We start from the raw sequence: 17890 nt of genomic DNA, 5'->3' as shown, positions 1-17890 counted from the left end.
AAGTGCCTCCTCCAATCCATTTCTGTGCGTTATAAAAATGTAGTCACAGAACCCAGCGAACGTGTCTTACTCTTAGCACTTCGGATTTCATTATAGAAAAACACTTTTTTAAAAATGTTGCCATTTAAAGGATGTCTGGTCCGATGACATTTCCCAGAAATTATTCTTTATTTAGAAACAAAACCAAGACAAAAGCAATTGATTTTAATCCAAAATGTATTTTTTTTTTTTTCCTTATAAAAGAGGCCAACATACTCACTGTGTCTACTCTACAGAATCTGTCCGTTTTTATTACACCACGTGTCAATTCAAGTGTATCTGGTCACGGCAAAAACTCGTGGCTAATATGTGTGATACAACACAGCAGGAGGTATTGCTCAGTTCCACTACGCTTATATACTTAAAAAAAATACAGAAACGTTTTCGTCCACCGTAACCGTTGTCCGGACATCAGAGTCACGTGAAAGTCCTAGAAAATGGAATTATTTGGTTGCCACGGTGCCCTTCGAAGCCAGCGAATCCAGATGCTGAGCTTGCAGACCTTTCCGCTGGTAAGAGCAGCACTGGCGGAGCTCCAGCTTCCTCTGGGGAAGGGACACCCTCCGTCTTTCCTCCTTCCCGGCACAGCTGCGGCCCTGGGCCCCCGAAGCGCCCCGGCTGTGCCTAGGACGCGCGCGCGGGCGCGCCTAGGACGGTGGCTCTCACCTCCAGCGCCGCGCTCTGCCCGTCGCCGGCCTCCCAGAGCTCGACGAGGGGGTGAAGCTCGCTGAGCGCCAGGGCCGGCCTCGGGAGGTAACCGCTGGCGCGGCCCTGCCCGGCCTCGCCGCTCACTTTGTGCGAGAGGCGGCCGAGAAGACACGCCACACCGATAACCCCCAGAAGGCCCCCAAGGCAGGCCAGGAGCGCGGTGCGGCTGCTCCCCGCATTCGCCTCTCCGCCGGCGTCCGACCCTTTGGTGGTGACGCTAACGCACCGTCTCCTGTTCTCCTGATAGACGGTGGGGACGTCAATGCATATGTTATACTCAGTGGAAGGGTTCAGGCGGGTGAGGTTGTACACCTTGACGTCAGACGGCACGCGCGCACTTTGGGGGGCCTGGGAAGACTCGGCCTTGACGGAGGCTGTCCACTTGACACTGGATTTGAGAACCTTAGAGCTCGCCCTCCAAGACAGCAGAACCGAATTGGCCCGGACGTCCTTTATTCTAATATTCAGGGATCCGTTGTTATCCTGGGGGACGGAACCGTCTACTTTGATCATGACGGACTTCAAGTCGGCGCCCACCAGGTTGGTCGCTATGCAGGTGTACAGGCCGCCGTCCGCTGGGGCGATGCGGCTTATGTCGAGGGTGCCCTCGGAGTGCACGTAGAACCTGTCGGTCAGCGCGTTGGGCGCGAGCTTCTGACCCGAGGGCGTTACCCAGTAGATCTCGGGCTGCGGCTCGGCCGTCGCTCTGCAGTGTAAGGAGACGTGGCTCCCGGCGTCCAGGTCCAGGCTGGAGGGGACGCTCTCGGGCGCGATGAGAGGCAGGCAGATCTCCATCATCTCCCGGAAGTGCACCTGCCGCACGTTCTGACCTTGGAACTCGGGCGGGTCCACGCAGAACAGCGACTCGGGCTCCATGAAGCGAACGCTGGTCTTGTTCATGTTGATCCAGCGGATGACGCAGTCGCACCGGATGGGGTTGCCGTGGATGCTGATCTCCTTGAGGCTGGGCAGGGCCTCGACGGTGCCGCGGTACAGGGCGCTGAGGGCGTTGCTGTTGAGCATGAGCGACTCCAGCTTGGGGAGTCTGAAAAACGCGTTGGGGTGAATGTACGACAGCCTGGGGTTGTTGGTCGCCTCTATTTTCCTTAAATCGGGCAGGTTATCCACGGCAAGGCCGTCGATGGAGATGAGCTCGGGCATGTTATTGATCCCCAGCTCCTTCAGGTGCAGCATATTGCTGAAATCGCCCCTCCGGATCCTGTGGATGGGATTTTTATTGAGATCCAAAAACTTGAGGTTCGCCACTTTCTGAAGCGCAGCTTGGGGCACTTTCCTAAGCCTGTTGTCGTAAAAAGAGATGCTCTCCAAGTTGTCCAGGCCGACCAGGGCGTCGTCGGGGATTTCCGTGAGGTTTATGCCCGCTATAACCAGGCTGCGGAGATTGGCGAGCGGCTTGAAGTTCATGTCTCGGATCCTGATGATCGGGTTCTCCCCAATCATCAGAACCTCCAGGTTGGGGAGGGCGTCAAACCACTGGCTGTCGATCACCTGCAGCCTGTTGGAATTGAGGTGAAGACGGAGGAGGTTGCGGAGGCCGATGAAGGCCCCCGGCGAGATCACGGAGAGCGAGTTGTGATTCACGTAGAGCTCCTGTAAGCTGCTCAGCCCCGACAGACACCTCTCGGGCAGCTCGGTGAGCTTGTTTTCCTCCAGGTACACGGAGAGCAGCTGAGGCATCTTTCTCACGTTAATGTTGCGGACCGAGGACAGACTGTTCTGCGATAGGTCCAGGCCGGTCAGGTTCACCGGGAAGTCCACGGAGCCTTCGATGTGGGCGATGTTGTTGGTCTGCAGGAGCAGAACCTGGGTGTCGGCAGGCAGCCTGGCTGGGAAGCGTGAGAGCCCCAGGTCGTTACAGTCCACCGTGGACGCGTCCATGTACACGGATCGGGGCGTGAACCACGGCCTGACCTCACACGTGCACAGCTGCGGGCAATCCGCCCTCTTATCCACGGCTCGCACCAGTGTCGCGATCGCTAGGCCCAGTAGCACGTGTGCGCGGAGTGGCATGTCCTTCATCTTAGCGCCCTGTTCAGCGGTGTCACGGGCCCTTGAGGATTCCACAGCCCCTGCTCGCGGGTTCAGCGGGAGCCCACCGACGAGGGGAGTAGTCGCGCCCGTCAAACGATGCGCGCCATAGAGCCGCGGGGTTTTCCTTCATGGAGCCAGGTGCCCGTGCCACAGTTGCACCGTCCGGAGACGTCGCGCATGTTGGAGAAGGGAGGGTCGCGATCGCCCCTTTGACGGGACACGGATGCACGTTTTGAAGATGGAGCGCGAGCAGGTGGTCCCAGGAAACTGAGCAATTCATTTACTTCCGGGTGTGACATTCAAATCCCATGGCAGTTCGGTCCTTGCAGGAATGGCACTGTGATGTAACTATAATAATATAAAACATAGGAAAGAATTAGCCCAAAGGGAAAAAAAATACCATAATGAATATCCATGAACTACGGACGGTGATCTCATTGGTGACACTCTTAGCGTTGACAGTGAACAGCAGTATGTTCGGGTGACTGTAGCCTTGATGGTTATTGGCCCAGACACTGGGCAGCCTGCGAAGCGGAACCTTCAGGAGGCTGAAATCGTATTAAACATAATGAACCCGCTTCCACAAATTTTCTGTTATTTCCAAATTTTACTTGCTTATGCATTTTACTTTTGTTTGTTATATTTGTCATTCTCTTTGACAATTAGTAAATGGGGAAAAAAATCCTTTCAGGGGTGATGGGTGCTTTTCCCTCTTAGACAAAATTAAAGGTTGTAAAGAAACGATACTGTTCAATGCAATCGGATGCGGTAGCCTGTGGTTCTCAGGTCCGCAGGGCGTGACTGTAAAACGAACAGAAAGCCCTGGCACTTGGCTGGACCCCCGTTCTCATTCACACCCGTCTCCCGCCTCCTCTGTGTCCAGGGACTGGAATTCTGCAGCATCGGGAGGGGAAGGAGTCTGACTTGCCGTAGATGCACCTGTGGAGTGTCATCCTGAAGAAGTGAAATTCAGATTCACGTTCGACTGTTTTACTTTTCCCTGAAAATCACTTAGATCCCATTAGTCCCTAACAGGGAAAAAGTAACTTTATTACAGCAATAAAACAGGCACTTACATATTCCTTCTTTTAAATGGATACTGATGTCTTTATCACATAAAAATAAGCAATGCAAAACCCAGTCGCAGTGTTGATAGGTGCTGCGTTTTCAGACAGCTCAGTCCTTGGACTGACACGCTCCCCCGGTGACCGCTGGGGGCTCTGCCTGCGGGGAGTGGGCCGCGGGCCGGGGTGGGGCCACTCTTCTGGGGCTCTGAGCTCCAGCACCCCCACTGGCCGAATAATCGGGCTGGGACTACCCTTGCTCTTTCGTCTCTGCCCAACTGCGACATTGCCAATGCACGCCTGACTGGCTCTGCGATAAGACAGGGCAGAGAGAAATATATTTGGGGATGTGGCCTCTATGGAGAGAGACAGACTTCTTTTTTTAGTAAAAAATAAATAAATCCCTTGCTTTTCAAAATTATAAACCACTTACAATTCACAGTCGCACCTAACCTTCCTCTTTTCTTCATTTTAAGGATGTGACTTTATCCTGAAGTCCCCATAAGCGCTAAGTTACCTGGAAGTAAGTGTCTTTGTTCCTCCCGGTTTGCTTTTCTACATTCTCTCACCTGAACTTCCAGCTATTACTCCTAATGTTATTTTAAATTGTATTTTTCAATTACAGTTGACATTCAGCACTATTTTGTATTAGTTTCAGGTGCACAGCATAGCGGTTAGACAATTACCTAACTTACAAAGTCAGTTCCCCCCGATGTTTCCGGCGCCCACCCGGCACCATGCGCAGTTACTACAGTGTTACTGACCGTTTCCCGGGCCGTGCGTGACGTCCCGTGGCTATCCTGTAACTACCGGTCTGCACTTCTTGGTCTGCTCCGTCATTTATTCAGTCGACACTTAATGAGCACCCTCAGAGTCCCAGTAACTGGGTTCACAGCCGGACGACAGAAAGCTGACCTGGACACGCTCTCCCCTTTGCGCTGCTCAGTCCGCAGTGTCACAGCGGATGTGGGATTCCCGCCCCCCCTCCTTATGTAATAAGAGTAGGAAAACTGAACTTAAAGAAATCAGTGTTTCAGCTTGCGTTTTGAAGGGTTTAGGACTCTTGGTTGGGAAGGTGCTCTGGAGCCTCGCGCAGGAATGTTCTGGAACGTTCTGGAAGTAGGCCTTCAATAAATACGACATTTGCGTGGATGGGCCAATGGGTGGGTGTAAAGTAGATCACTTGTGGGTAAAATATGTCGCTTTTCCTCCTTAAAACATGGTAAATAAACCATACACAAGTAAACATTACTAACAGTGGATACGTCGTCTTGAAATGAGTCCCAGTTTTGGGGGGGTGAGTCTTCATGTACGTGGTCACACTCTCAGGAGCCAGGAGCCAACTCATAACGAACTACTGTTCTTTTCAGTTGTTTCTTTCTTACGTAAAACTATTTTAGAAGGTCTTTTGGTTCCTTCTTTTAGTTTTAAAGGCAACAGACTCTTTCATATATTAAAACAAAATAAATTATGATGGAATATTATTAAAATTCAGAAGGTGATGTTAACGAAATGTCACCAGGAAAGGAAACCGACATCTCAGGGAAATGTCTTGTACAGAGGCCCCTTAAATGGTCTGAATGAGTGACTCACACAAGTTCAGAGTCAGCCCATATTAGGCTTCTGTCTTTCATTTATTTTTCTGTCCAACCTTTCAATAAATATTTGCTGAGGGCCCATTGTATCAGGCACTGTGCTTTTGTTTCTAATCTCTATTTCATGAGATTTTTAAAAATTGAAAGATTAAAAATTATTCTTCATTGCCAGTTAACTTGAGGCTTTTTTGTGTGGGTTGGTTCAGAAGACTTAAAAACAAATAATTTAAAAAGCATTTTAAGATGTGGACTTGTCCTAATACACATGCCCTTCTGTGCTTCCTGAATTTTCTTCACAGTATCCTTGATTTTTGTAATTCGCTCCTGCACGTGGATTTTGCCTGAGGGAGAGTCAAAGACCTGAAATTGTTTTCTGTGTTTTAAATTATATGTATAATATGTGTAGAATTATACTCTGGCCGCAGCCTGAAAGTTGCCGTTTGAGCCATTAAAAGAAAGTGACTTTCAGAGTTCTCATGTCTTATGATACCTGTGATAGCTGTGAACACTCATCGCAACTTGAGACTTGTTTCACCTAAATACAGAAATTGCTTCTGGATGTGTGGGAACTTAGAGCAAATGCTTCTCGTTTGATAAAAAGATCTTTGTTCTTCAGCTCCTTCTGTTCTCCCGTCATTTCCGAAGCACTGGTTGGGCACCTGCTGCTGGGCAGGTGCCGTTGACCCAGGAGAGGGAGCGTGAGTGAGACGAGCCGGGTGCTCCGAGGTCTCGGCCGTGAGAGGGGTGACCAGCGGGTGCGGGCCCAGCTGTCCCCTGACCGTGGGAGGGCCGTGCGGGCACTGGCCCGGGAGGTAAAGGCGGGAACCCCAGCTCTGCCCGCCCGCCGGGGCCACCTGAATGCTTATCAGAGCCCCGGCGGGACACGGGAGCCCCCGGGAAGAGGTGAAGCCGCCCTTCCCGATGCCGTTTTACACCGCGGAGCTCGGGAGCGAAGCGCGGCTCCTTCCCGGCCCCCACTGTGTGTGACAAAGGCCACAGAGTCTGAAGAAGAGAGACATTGACACTCGACTTCAGAAACGGGGGAGACAGCAAGTTGCCGTGGCCGCAGGAACCCGCGCCGTGTGTTTTCTCGGCAAACCGCGGGCTCAGCTCAGTGGTGTGAGGATCCCGCCTTCTGCCCGCGGGCTCTCGCCCGGGCTCCTGGCCTGTGCGGCTCGTCGACAGCTCTGCTCGAGGGTTCCCGTCCCTTCCCGAGGGATCAGCTGCCCCACGTGCGTCCCTGACCGACGCTACTCCCCCCCTGCCAACTACTTCTGCTTTTCCCCAAAGCTACTTGATGGTTTGCATCCGAATGCCGACTTTAGGGAGTGGGAGGGGCACTGCTGGGAAGAGCTGACCGGATGCTGTGCCCACATGTTCATCTGCTGGTACAAATTCCCTAAAGGGAAAGGGCATTTGCTTCTAGTTACGAGACGCGGGTCGGGGTCACCGGATGGTTCTGCCACTGTGCACGGGACACCCTGCCCTCCTGTGCGGCAGAGGAGCGAACGTTCAACTCTAAACTGCGGCTCCCACGGTCCCCCAGGGCCTGGGCCCGCCTGACGCTGCGCGGCCAGCGGGAACGGTGTTTGGAAGGGTCTGAGCCGCTGTGGGCGAGCCGACTCCCCAGCTCAGCCTCTGCACTGAACCGATTGCAAGTTTATATTCACTCCGGTCCTATGTCATCAACACACAGGATCAGTGGATTTTAGTCATTACGGGGCTTTTAAACGCGATCAGATTAACTAACTGTTTTTCCTATTTCATTTTATGTTCATATCTACACAGTCGTAAATGAAGAAGGGAGTTAGTTTAGTCATGGAATTAAGGCAAACTAACCACTGGGGATGTAAATGGCCTAGATTAGGTCCCTTGATGGAGTAAATGGAGCAAAAATGAGTTGTGACTAACTATTAATACTGATATATGAACAATATATTTATTATGATTTTGCTAAATTTAAAAATAAAGATGTTTTTGATAATAAGTTTGAACCACCTGAATAAATCTGGTAGAATAGAAAATCAGCATATTTTTGGTGTCAGAAATTTTTAGCTGGAATGGGCATACGGATCCATTGGTTCTCAACCTCATTTCCATTGTGAAACTTTTCAAACGAAACCTTACCCAGATTCATTATAAGTCAGACATAGGAAAGAAGATATTTTCTGGTTAGCACAGGAGGTGAGGTGGTGTCTGTAAAGATTTAGATGGTACCCACCTTGGTCTTCCCGCCCATAGCTTCTGATCCTGAAGGGGCTGCAAAGACCCCAGTGTCGGAACCAGCTCCCAGGGTCTCTTAGAAATGGGGTAATGGAGGCCCTCAGGGGTCAAGTGACTCATGCTAAGTGGTTGATTCCTGAGGAGTGTTGAAAGCTGGAGAAACCTCAGGCATCCTTCCCAGTGCAAATTTCCCCTCCATCATCTCAGTCCACGGGCCTGCCAAGGTTAGGTCTATTTTTCTTGGCCTTGACCGAAATCCAAAGGCCCCTCTCCTTTCACGGTGTGGAAGGGTGGCCGGCAGCCTCCCCAGTTAGGTGCTGGCTGCCCAGGGGATGGGGCAGAAAGGAGGAGGTGCTCTGGGGGGGGACCGGTGTGGGAGCAGCGGTTAATAACACATCAGTAGCAGACATGTCCCGTGTGCCCCGGCCATGCCCCCATGAATTCTCACAGGCGGTCCTCACCCAGCCCTTTCTGTAGACAATGATCACGCAGCCCAAGAGGCTGACTTGCCAGTTCACTGTTCCTCAGACGTGGACTCGCTCCCTTTGCTAAGCCTCTAAAGCCCAGACTTAGCCGCTGCTACACCAATTAACAAGGAGACCATCACGCTGAGGTGACCCTACTGTCACAGGCGGAGCAAACGCTAACCCGTGAACGACTCGAGGTGCTGAAATGGAAACCGAGGGACGGCGGGTCCCTAACAGCCGCCTAGGCTTTAAGCCACCGCCCATCACACTCCCCTTTCTTCGCTGCTACGCTTTCTCCATAAAACTCCCCCCGAGCTCCTCCCAGCGGAGCCCCCGGACCACTTCTGGTTTGAGCTGCTCTGTCCGAATCAATTTTTGCTCAAACACTGAAACATTTAACGTGTCTCATTTTCTTGACAACCGCGAAGCTCTGCTTCCGCTCAAGCACTTGCTAACCTGGCATCACTCATCTTGGATCTCTTCAGAAAGGGGTTTCCTCCCGCTGGGCGGGTGCCGCAGCTTGTGTCGTCTGCGTCGTCTCTGACCGAAGAGCGTCACTGCGATGACCCGAGGAGGCGGCTGAGAGATGCAGAAGGGAGCCGGGAAACGAAGCCTGTTTCCTAGGCCCACTTTTGCTGTGGGATCAGATAAACCATGTTGCTCTCAGACCGAGGTCCCCGCAACATCTGGGGTTCAGGCAGAATTGTCACCGTTGTTTCCAAATGGATGGCTAAGGTTCTAGAAAATCCCGTCGAGATTTCTTACAGCGTCACCATGATAAAGGAGTCCATTTATCAGAGCAGAGTTATTTTTGTGGCCAGGCAGTACATATGCACTAGAAGGCATATAAAGAATACCCGTGTATTTAGTGGACAGTATCTCTGAGAATGATTTCCTTAGGCTGTGATACTTTCAGATTCTCAAATCGGGTATTTTGGGATCCTCAAACTAGCTAAGAGCCTCTCTTATTATTATGATAGGAATACTATAGGTAAAAAGAAAAAAATAGGGAAGATTTTTATTATTTGATATTATCTTGTCACGTTCAAGGCCTTATATCTGAACACAGGGAACATTAGTAAAGATCTATAAACATGTCATGGGCCATTTCCACCCCCGTGGGATTAAGCTCAGCTGACTTCCTTGGATTAAAATGTGGTCCTTGCAATGCATTTTGTTTAGAGAAACTGGGAGTAACTTAAACAGTATAATTTTTTACCCCCTCCGAACTCTTAAAACATGATTTGTGCAGATTTTGAGGGAGTCTTGGACTTGTTGTTTTTTCCTGCCGTTTTCAGACGTGAGTCTGGTGCTATGTAGGGAGAGCCATGGGGTTAAAAGAAAATAGAATCAGGATTGTTTCTTTAAAAAAAATCACTTCAGATGCCCCCCCCCCCCCCCGATCTGTGGGAGGCAGTCCTAGCCCAGCCTTCTCTTACGGTTTCTGGAGGTGGGATGGCGTCTGGGCCTCAGGAGTGTGTCCTGGTGCGCTGCGGTTTCTGTGTGCTCCGAAATTACCAGCTTGTTGTGATACTGCCGTTTCTCATTACGAGAAGAATTCTGATTTGTATTTATTTTTAATTATCGTTTTTGCTCAACCGAACACTTCATTAATAGCATTATATGTGAAGATGGCTTTTGTACATGATCAGCAAAACAAATGGTGTTTCCGAGCCAGCTCTTGCCTCTCTCTGCCTGTATTTATTCCAGGAGAAGCGTCCCTGGGTGGGGGACTCTCGTTTATAACGCGGCCCAACACTATCTCACCCGCTGCGTGTGCGAGCCAGTGGATCCTGACCGCCTGATTTGCGTTCTTAACTTCCTTTTATCATGTCCCCGTCGCTTAGCTTTTATATGGAGCCAGGTCGAGGCATCCGTGGGGGACAGCACTCATTTATGCTTCACGCTCAACACTCCCTCATCTGAGATTGCGGCATAATCGTCTTATTTTCCAAATTGGGAGCCGGGATCATGGAAAGCTAGCTTCATGTTCTGATGAACCCCGGCTCTCCCTCTGGGTGGTTAGCAGCACGTCAGCGGCAGGGAATTACTGCAAAGGAATGAGACCCAGGAGTCAGGAGGAGACCTGTCACCTCCGGCGACTTCACTTCTAAAACGAGAGGTCCCTTCAGGCTCGGTAATGACATAACTGCTGTACTGACCTTCAGTAAATACGCTCAGAACTGCTTCTCGCTACTCCCTTGGGCAAATGTAGTATCATATGACTGACAGAATTTGCCCAGAGATTTCGTGATATTTTCGGGTTTTACCGTGTTTATTCACATATTTTACATGTGTAACAATCGATGGCGTATAGAGAGGGGTGCTGATTTTGCTAGGACCAGAAGAAGTCTATAGAAGGATTCTTAGGACCCGTACAAATGTATAGAGACTTCGGAGATGTTCTTTGACTCCTATGTCAGGGACATGTGTGTGTCTTGTAGGAAAAATAATGATTCTCTTGGCAAAGTGTGTGCTTGTGCGTGTGTATACTCAGGTGCTTTAGTTCTGCTCAGGAAATTCTCCATGTGATTGGACTAAACTTATGCACTAAAGTTTCCTATTTTGTTCCAATTTTTATTTGTAGATGTTTTGGGTAATGTATTCAGTTATGCATCAATTGTTATTTCTTTTAAAAATCACGCGGGTGAAGAAGAGGAATCTTCCTAAATACACTTTCCTTTTTCCCTGATACTTCTGGTTTCTAAAAGCTCATTTCTATGGTCCAGTTCCAGCTGATTTGGGAGCGAGTGCTGTGGCCTGATTTCTGAGCAACTCCCTCCTTTTATCTCCAGGAGCACTTCCAGCCCCGTGGGGAGGGTTTGTCTCGCAAACTCCCCTGTTTGAGTGACGGGAGAACTACTTGCCTGCTGCCTCGCAGCAGAGCGGAGTGGAAATGCACGTCTCACGTGGACCCTCTTTCAGATGAATGCATTTGGGGTAATTACCCAGATAATTCAGGCAATTTTTAAATCATTTTTCTCCTTCATTGGAAGACAGCCCAGTGCCCTAACCTAAGTCTTTGAAGTCTCCGTTCTTTGAGTCACCCAAAGACTGTCCATCTCCCTGCTGTAGTTAAAAGAAGAGAAATGAACAGTGGTTCCAGCTCGAGTTGCTTCTAGGAGCACGTGTGCTGCCGTGTGGCGTCTGCTCTCGCCAGCACTGCTCTCCCCGGGGTCTTGTCCGTGGGAGGGCGTGATGGGCATATAGACCGAAAAAGCCCAAATGGTTTGTTCTATATTGGTTGCCGCAAGTAAATGCTTTTACACCGATCTCAGGAGGGATGAGTCTGTAGCAGAGGCCTGCTGTAAAAGCATGGGAACAAAATACTTCCCATCACCTCTGCACTCCTTGCTGAACTCTTGGCAGGACAGAAAGCCATTGGTCTACCAAGGAGATAAGGAACCTCATGGACAAGAGTCTAGGATGTACTGCGGACAGAAAATGAAGAATATTTTAGCTACAGTATCATCACAAAAAACTCAAACTTACATTTCAGAGAATATCCCTCCGACAAGAACCAGCATGGATGGTCTCTGGGTAGCTCAGTTTTTGTTCTGCATATAACAAAATAGTGATTTTCATGCTATCTCACAGAGTAGCATGGATATCGGCGTTTTATGCTTTTGCTGAGAACTGTGAAAAGAACGCGTTTTGAAATAACTCTTTGGGAGTTTATTGTTATCCAACAAAACTATCGTTCGCTGTATCTGATAGAACAAATCTCTGGCCTTGACATTTCATCAGGGCATAAAACTCATTCACGGACTCTCATATCTGAGGTGATCACATCAGCAGTGCCTTAATTAAAGCAAGTGGATATTAAAAATTTCTTTCAAAGTCAGATGCAAAATGCTCCTTCTGCATGCACAGAATCTTTCTAGTCATTGCTTCACGTTTGGTTGCCTTTTTCGAACATGCTTATAATGAACAGAAGTGGCTTTCACGCCAGTTTACAAAAAACCAACCAAGAATTTTTTGTGTGTATGGCAAAGGGCCTAGAATGTTGCGACTGCCCACGTCCCCCGGTGGCGCATCCGTTGGACGTAAGCTGCTTATCACAGGAAGGGAAGCTGAAGGGGAGCTTCAGCTGCCGCGGGGCTGGCGTTGTAAATGTGACATAGGACAATTTACATGCCTACGGAATTAGACTTTTTAAACGGACACTCTTCTCATTCTGGGTCCAAGAGGAAAGGAGGAAGGTATGGGGGGAGGGGGGACGGATGTTTTTCACTTTCTAGGGAGAGCAACTCTAAGTATTGCCTCTTCACGAGCATCTGCAAGTCACAGTGCAGCTCAACTGGGCCTTCTCTGGCTTGACAGAGACTTTGATCTCCTAGGATGTGCGCGCAGAGTCCCTGCTTTTGGTTTGAGCGCAGTGAGCAGCGGCTCGAGTGCACGCAGAGAGCGCTGGAGCTGCTCTGAGGCCAGGGACTCCGTGTGGCCCTGCCGAACGCTCGCTTCCCTTTTTCCTTCGGAGCCAGACACAAATGTCTCCAATTATTTTTAAATTGATTGCTCTCTATCGCTGCCCAAGGAAAAGTGAAAAAAAACAAAAACAAACCAAACCCTATCTGCGTGTTTCACTCCGTTTCTTTAGTATGATTAAGTGGAGCAGAAGACAAACACCGCATACGGTCAGACACTCTTCCCTCAGGAGCCTGTCGGGGACACTTCTGTTTGCATCCTGGATACGAAGTGTCGCACCCTGAGACTTCAGTTCCTGTCATCTTATTATTTATACGGTACACCCCTCGTATCTTGCATCCTGGTATATTGCGCCTCCCTGGAATCTTAGCAGCCCTACCGCACTTCCCCTTACCCTGTTTGCGGCCCTGCCTCAAAGCCGGGAGCCCTTAACTCAGGCACAGGGTGGGAGGGCCCCAGAAGGGTTTGCTGCTGGTGCTGGTGGGGAGACACGTCTGCCTGTCTGTCGTTTGTTTTTTAGTTTTTTAAGTGGACCATTTTTCTTAGCTTTCTACAAACCAGTGAGCTTCCAGAGACCCCTATTGCGTCAAGGGCTGATACTCCTGCTCTCTCAAAAGGAGGGGACCTCCCCACGTCAGTCCAATGTCTGGAGAGTTTGCAGAGTTATCCAGCTCGCCACTGAGTAAGGGGAATAACGAATGGCTCGAGCTTGTATTGACCCATTTTCAGGGCTTTAAATGCTCTAATATTTGCCTCCCCTCTTTTGACTCCCAACCGGGAAGCAAGCAGCTCAGAGATGACCCTTCTCCCCATCTCCTCCGGCACGGGGGCGGCCGCTGGCTTGCTCCATGGCGCACAGGTGTGGGTAACGAGGTGTGTTCTGTGGCCCCGCACAGCATCTTGTGAACAGATCCCATGCGTGTCACTGCGAGGTTAAGAACAGGCTTCCAAGAAAACGGGCGGTCTCCTATTCACGCCTCGCCCTGTTTGCAGGCCGGGAAAACGAGCCTGCCCTTGCTGGTGCTTTAAGCGTCGAGCTCTCCCCGTGTCCCTGGGAGTGGCACCCGTGGGTGTGATCCATACGCCAGGGCAGGTAATTGGCTGAAAGCTGCCGATGGTATACGTGGGGATGCTGTAAAAGACGGCAGCCCTGCCCGGTCGCACTCGTGTGACTCAGGCAATCCGTACGCATCTCTCTGATATTTCTATGGATTTTTTCCCCATTTGCATAAGTTGGTTTATTGCTCACAATAAACATGCAAATGACAGCGAGCGAGCCCATTTTTAGAGCGATGAAAGGACACCTACTGTCAGGAGGCTTGTTCTCTTGGGGCGGGAAGGACAGTGAAAATACAGGCGGTGGCTGTGCCGTGTCCGAGGCAGCGCTGGAGGGCTCTCCCTGGCTTCGCCAGCCGGCTGAGCGGTCCCGTTGCCACAGCAACCCATTTCTGTGACTCGCAGACTCGGGCAGCCCGACGCAAACTGTCAGCCGGTGAAGTTCTGTTGTCGGGAAGACGGTCACCTGCGCAGCCCCATTTGGCCGATTCCTATGCCCCGAGGTCTCCGCGTGCCGCCTGGAGTTAGGTTTCTGTCTCTGGCTACATCATTTGAGTCTGAACGCGGGCTTGACTGGAACGGCTAGCTGTCAGGTCCGCAGGCGGTTGTTGTCGCAAAAAGAAGGTTATCTGACATCTGTGTTGTCATTTTTCAGCACGTGGATGCGTGGATGCTTTGGTTCATCTCATGGAGATGAGCCAAATTAATTTTGAAAGGGCACTTGAAAAGTTTTTGCAGTTGTTATTTTTTTTTTTTGGAAAATACATGTTTTCAATCTCCAGAGAAGAGTACATTTTTGTCCCCTTGATTTCTTTGCTGTGGAAATAGAAGGTGCTCGGCCTGGGGTGCGTTTGGATATCCAAGGTCATGCCCAAGGTCATGCTTCTGCTCGCCGCGTGCCAGCAAGTGGACCCGCGTTTTGCACCCAGCTCACCTCTAACAGCTGTTTCCACTGCAAGTCCCCTTTCCTTCCTGTGTTTTCCTCCTGTGACTAAGACCCTCCCGTCCCCTCTGCTTGCTTTTCCTCTCTTGCCCGGGCCCCAGGAGTCCTGACCCTCGCTCTGAAGAGGCTGGCCCTGCTTCCAGTGGACTGGGAGCCTGGCATTGACGGGCATCCTTTGAATTTGATAAGCAGTACAACTCACAGTTTATCACAATACGCTCAGGACTCTCCCTGCCCTGTGGCAAGTCCTCCACACTTTCCTTCCCTACTAACAACCCTCCTTTTCCCTCCATTCAAACACATTTCTTTAGCATTTGTTCCAAAAATCTGAAACCCAAACAGGCTAGGTAGGGGGATTAATGAGACTTTTGTTCCTTAGCACTGCCCGAAACGATGCTGGCCACCGTACTGAGCAGTTGCTCGTGTCATATCCCCGCCTCCCTTTCTAAGGGGTGTTGGCACCAGTCCATGGGAGTGATGGTGTCAGCTACTCAACGACAGGACACGGACACTCAGCCCAAAACTCGGAGCACTAGCAACAGACACGAGGACATTTCTAGAACAAAGGGTGGTGCCTGGTCAGTCTCACGCAGATGACCAAGGAAACTGGTCCACTCTCCAGGGAAATGCTGAACCACGGCGGCAGAAGCATACACTCGGGGAAGCAGGACGCGGTGAGGGGCGGGGGGAGGACGAGAAGTGCATGACTTCTCTCTTTCCTACCTGGATTTTTATCATTTCCAATGATGCAAAACTAGCTCAAGCTGCGAGCAACGTGGACAGGTATGTGCAGGGAGGCAGGCAGGAAGGAATCTTTCAACAGCCCAAGACCTTCTCGAGCAAATTTGGCTTTCAAAGAGGTGCCTGAATGTAGCCCAAGCAGGTGAAGGGCTTCGCTAAAGGACATATATGCAGAGCCCATGGACTAGGGCAATAGTTTGGTGAAGGCCAAGGGGGGGGCAGAGGTGAGCTGAGGTGGGCAAAGGGGGGAGGGCGTGGGGGCACCTGCGGTAATGTCAACATTAAAAATTTTTAATAGAGAGGCGTTATGCTTGGGGACTGAAATGAAAATGTAGCCTTCCCCCCAAACCCGTGTTACAGGAATGTCGCCTTCACTGTCCCCACCCTGCCCCACACGTAGCCAGGATTTGTTACGTAGCCCGCGCCGGTGCTTCATCTCCCTCTCTCGCCCTCGGGGACCCTCTGCATGGAATTCGGGAGGGGCAGCCTCGGGACTGGGGATCAGTCATGGATCTGGGTCTCTCTCTCCCTCTGTCATCGATTCCTCATCTGTTACAAGGTGGGTGATAATCATACCTCAGGGAAGCCGTGAAAAAAAATAAATAAAAATAAAAAGGCACGTAATGCTCTTACTACAAAGATAAATGTTCTTAAGACTTCACTGGAGTTGTAGAAAGTGATCACTAATTACCCATCACTTTCAAATTAATAACAGTCACGATATGATTACAACTCAGAAGACCTGGTGGTGCCTTAGGCTCAGTGGGGCGGGAGGGGCGGGTGTGAGGAGAGGAGAGATGCAGATAAAACGGAGCTGCTCCCTGGTCTTTGATTTCCATAGATGGTTGTAGGATTTCACTTGACTAGATTTTCTTTTTCTGGTTATTTCTATGAAAATAACTCTTACAATGCACCACCGCACTTGTCTGCTCAGTTTACGGCATGTCTCAGAAGAAGAGAAATTACTGGAAACCAGGTTCAAGTAAGTGCGCCTGGACTTAACTGCGATATTTATAAACTTAAGGACTTCTAGGAGTCGGCAAATGTTTTTTTTTTAAAAAAGCCCAGTGTTTGTGCGGGGGGTGGATGCGGGTAGGCCTGTGTGTGTGTGAAGTTGGCATTGGGCTAGAGAGAGCTCTGGAAACCCACGCATCAGCCTTGCGTCTGCAAACATGCTGGTCAATCTTTGGAGATGATGGGATAGGACACTTGTCGCTTCTAAGATCTGGTTACACTCGGGGGGAAACAAAGGCTTACGGAGACTGGGAAAACGTGATGGGAACATTCTTCTTTGGTGCTCCCAGGAAGGACTTTTCAAACGAGATAAAAATGAATGCCTTCTCTGTAAGTCATGATAAATGGATTCTTTATGGTCCTAAAGAAGATCATGTTAGAGTCAGCAATTTAAAGTGTTTATTTTAGCATCTCGGGGCCAGAAGCGCTTATTATTCTAGACTATGCATTCTTTGGGGAGAAAGTTACAACAAGGTTTTCTTAAAAGTTAAAAAAAAAAAAAGTGTGCAACGAGATTTATAATATCAAAAAGTATAATTATTTTGTGTTTGTAAGAAAGCTTCTTAAGTCCCCAGCAAAGAAGATTAGGGCAGAATGGTCTCAGAGCCTTTTAAATTGGGGCTGGAATGTCCACAGGGAGTAGAAATTTCCCATGCAATGGCACAAAGAACTAGATCTTTCTGTTTCTACTTTAGGTAAATATGAAGCTTGCTTTTTGTATGGTGGCCATTTTTTAATTTGCGGTTTTCTGTTTAATATTCTCTCTCTCCCTCTCTCCCTGTCACTCTCTTTCATTTGCCTCATTTAAAAAGGAAACAAAACTACTTTTCAGCTAAAGTTACTTTAGGGCACAAATTCAAAACCCCAGTTTTGAGAAACTCACATGCTTGGTGCCCAGCAGAAGCAACACATGCTGTCAACAAAATGCCAATTAAGGGGCATCTTGAGCAGTGACGGATGCTCTGAACCTGGCCTCTGCCAGCCTTCAGCAGCGGAGAGGCCTTGGAAACCTGGGCCCTGGGCAGAGGCGCCCTGCTGAGCTCCGGGGGGCCGAGTTGGGCCCCGGGCCGAGGCGCCCTGCTGGGCTCGGGGGGGCCGAGTTGGGCCCCAGGCCGAGGCGCCCTGCTGGGCTCGGGGGGGCCGAGTTGGGCCCCGGGCAGAGGCGCCCTGCTGGGCTCCGTGGGGCCGAGTTGGGCCCCAGGCAGAGGCGCCCTGCTGAGCTCTGCGGGCCGTCTGGGGGCCTCCGGCCGTCTGGTGCTTAAGGGGGGGGGGGCTGATAGGCGCCTGCGGCCCAGCCTTCCCGAGCGCTCCCCGCGCAGTCCTTCCTGTTCTGTGAGATAACCACTGGGCGGGTATCGAATCATCCTGTTTCTGGTCCCAGTTACGTGTTGACCTAGGGGCGTCACTTTGCGCAAGTGCCAGTACCTGTGAAATCTCTCCTTTCCATGGTCCTGCTACACCCGTTGTGACTCGGGTCATTCCGGGCACGTGACGCAAACCCCGGTCAGCGCAGGAGTCGCTCTTTCTTGCCTTAGTGGTGCCAGTGGGAGCTCCGGGGCC

General features: G+C 50.4%; 2 protein-coding genes across 2 annotated transcripts in view; one reads left to right on the top strand and one right to left on the bottom strand.

The window, feature by feature from the left end:
- Positions 1-17890, top strand: part of IMMP2L (inner mitochondrial membrane peptidase subunit 2) — a 375089-nt gene that overhangs the window by 157056 nt on the left and 200143 nt on the right. The gene's annotated exons all lie outside the window — the stretch shown is intronic.
- On the bottom strand, positions 147-3143 carry LRRN3 (leucine rich repeat neuronal 3). The gene has a single exon (XM_016220456.2). It carries the CDS (start codon positions 2785-2787, stop codon positions 664-666), a length of 2124 nt encoding a protein of 707 aa, XP_016075942.2. The 5' UTR covers positions 2788-3143; the 3' UTR covers positions 147-663.

This window comes from Miniopterus natalensis, chromosome 10 (assembly GCF_054644295.1).
Source record: "Miniopterus natalensis isolate mMinNat1 chromosome 10, mMinNat1.hap1, whole genome shotgun sequence".
In the NCBI taxonomy this organism is placed as follows: Eukaryota; Metazoa; Chordata; class Mammalia; order Chiroptera; family Miniopteridae; genus Miniopterus; species Miniopterus natalensis.
Note: the sequence above shows the minus strand (reverse complement) of the source record. Positions and strands in the feature narration are given on the sequence as shown.

Coding starts and splice junctions, on each gene's coding strand:
- LRRN3 (XM_016220456.2), bottom strand. CDS start 2,787: ATGAAGGACATGCCACTCCGCGCACACGTGCTACTGGGCCTAGCGATC.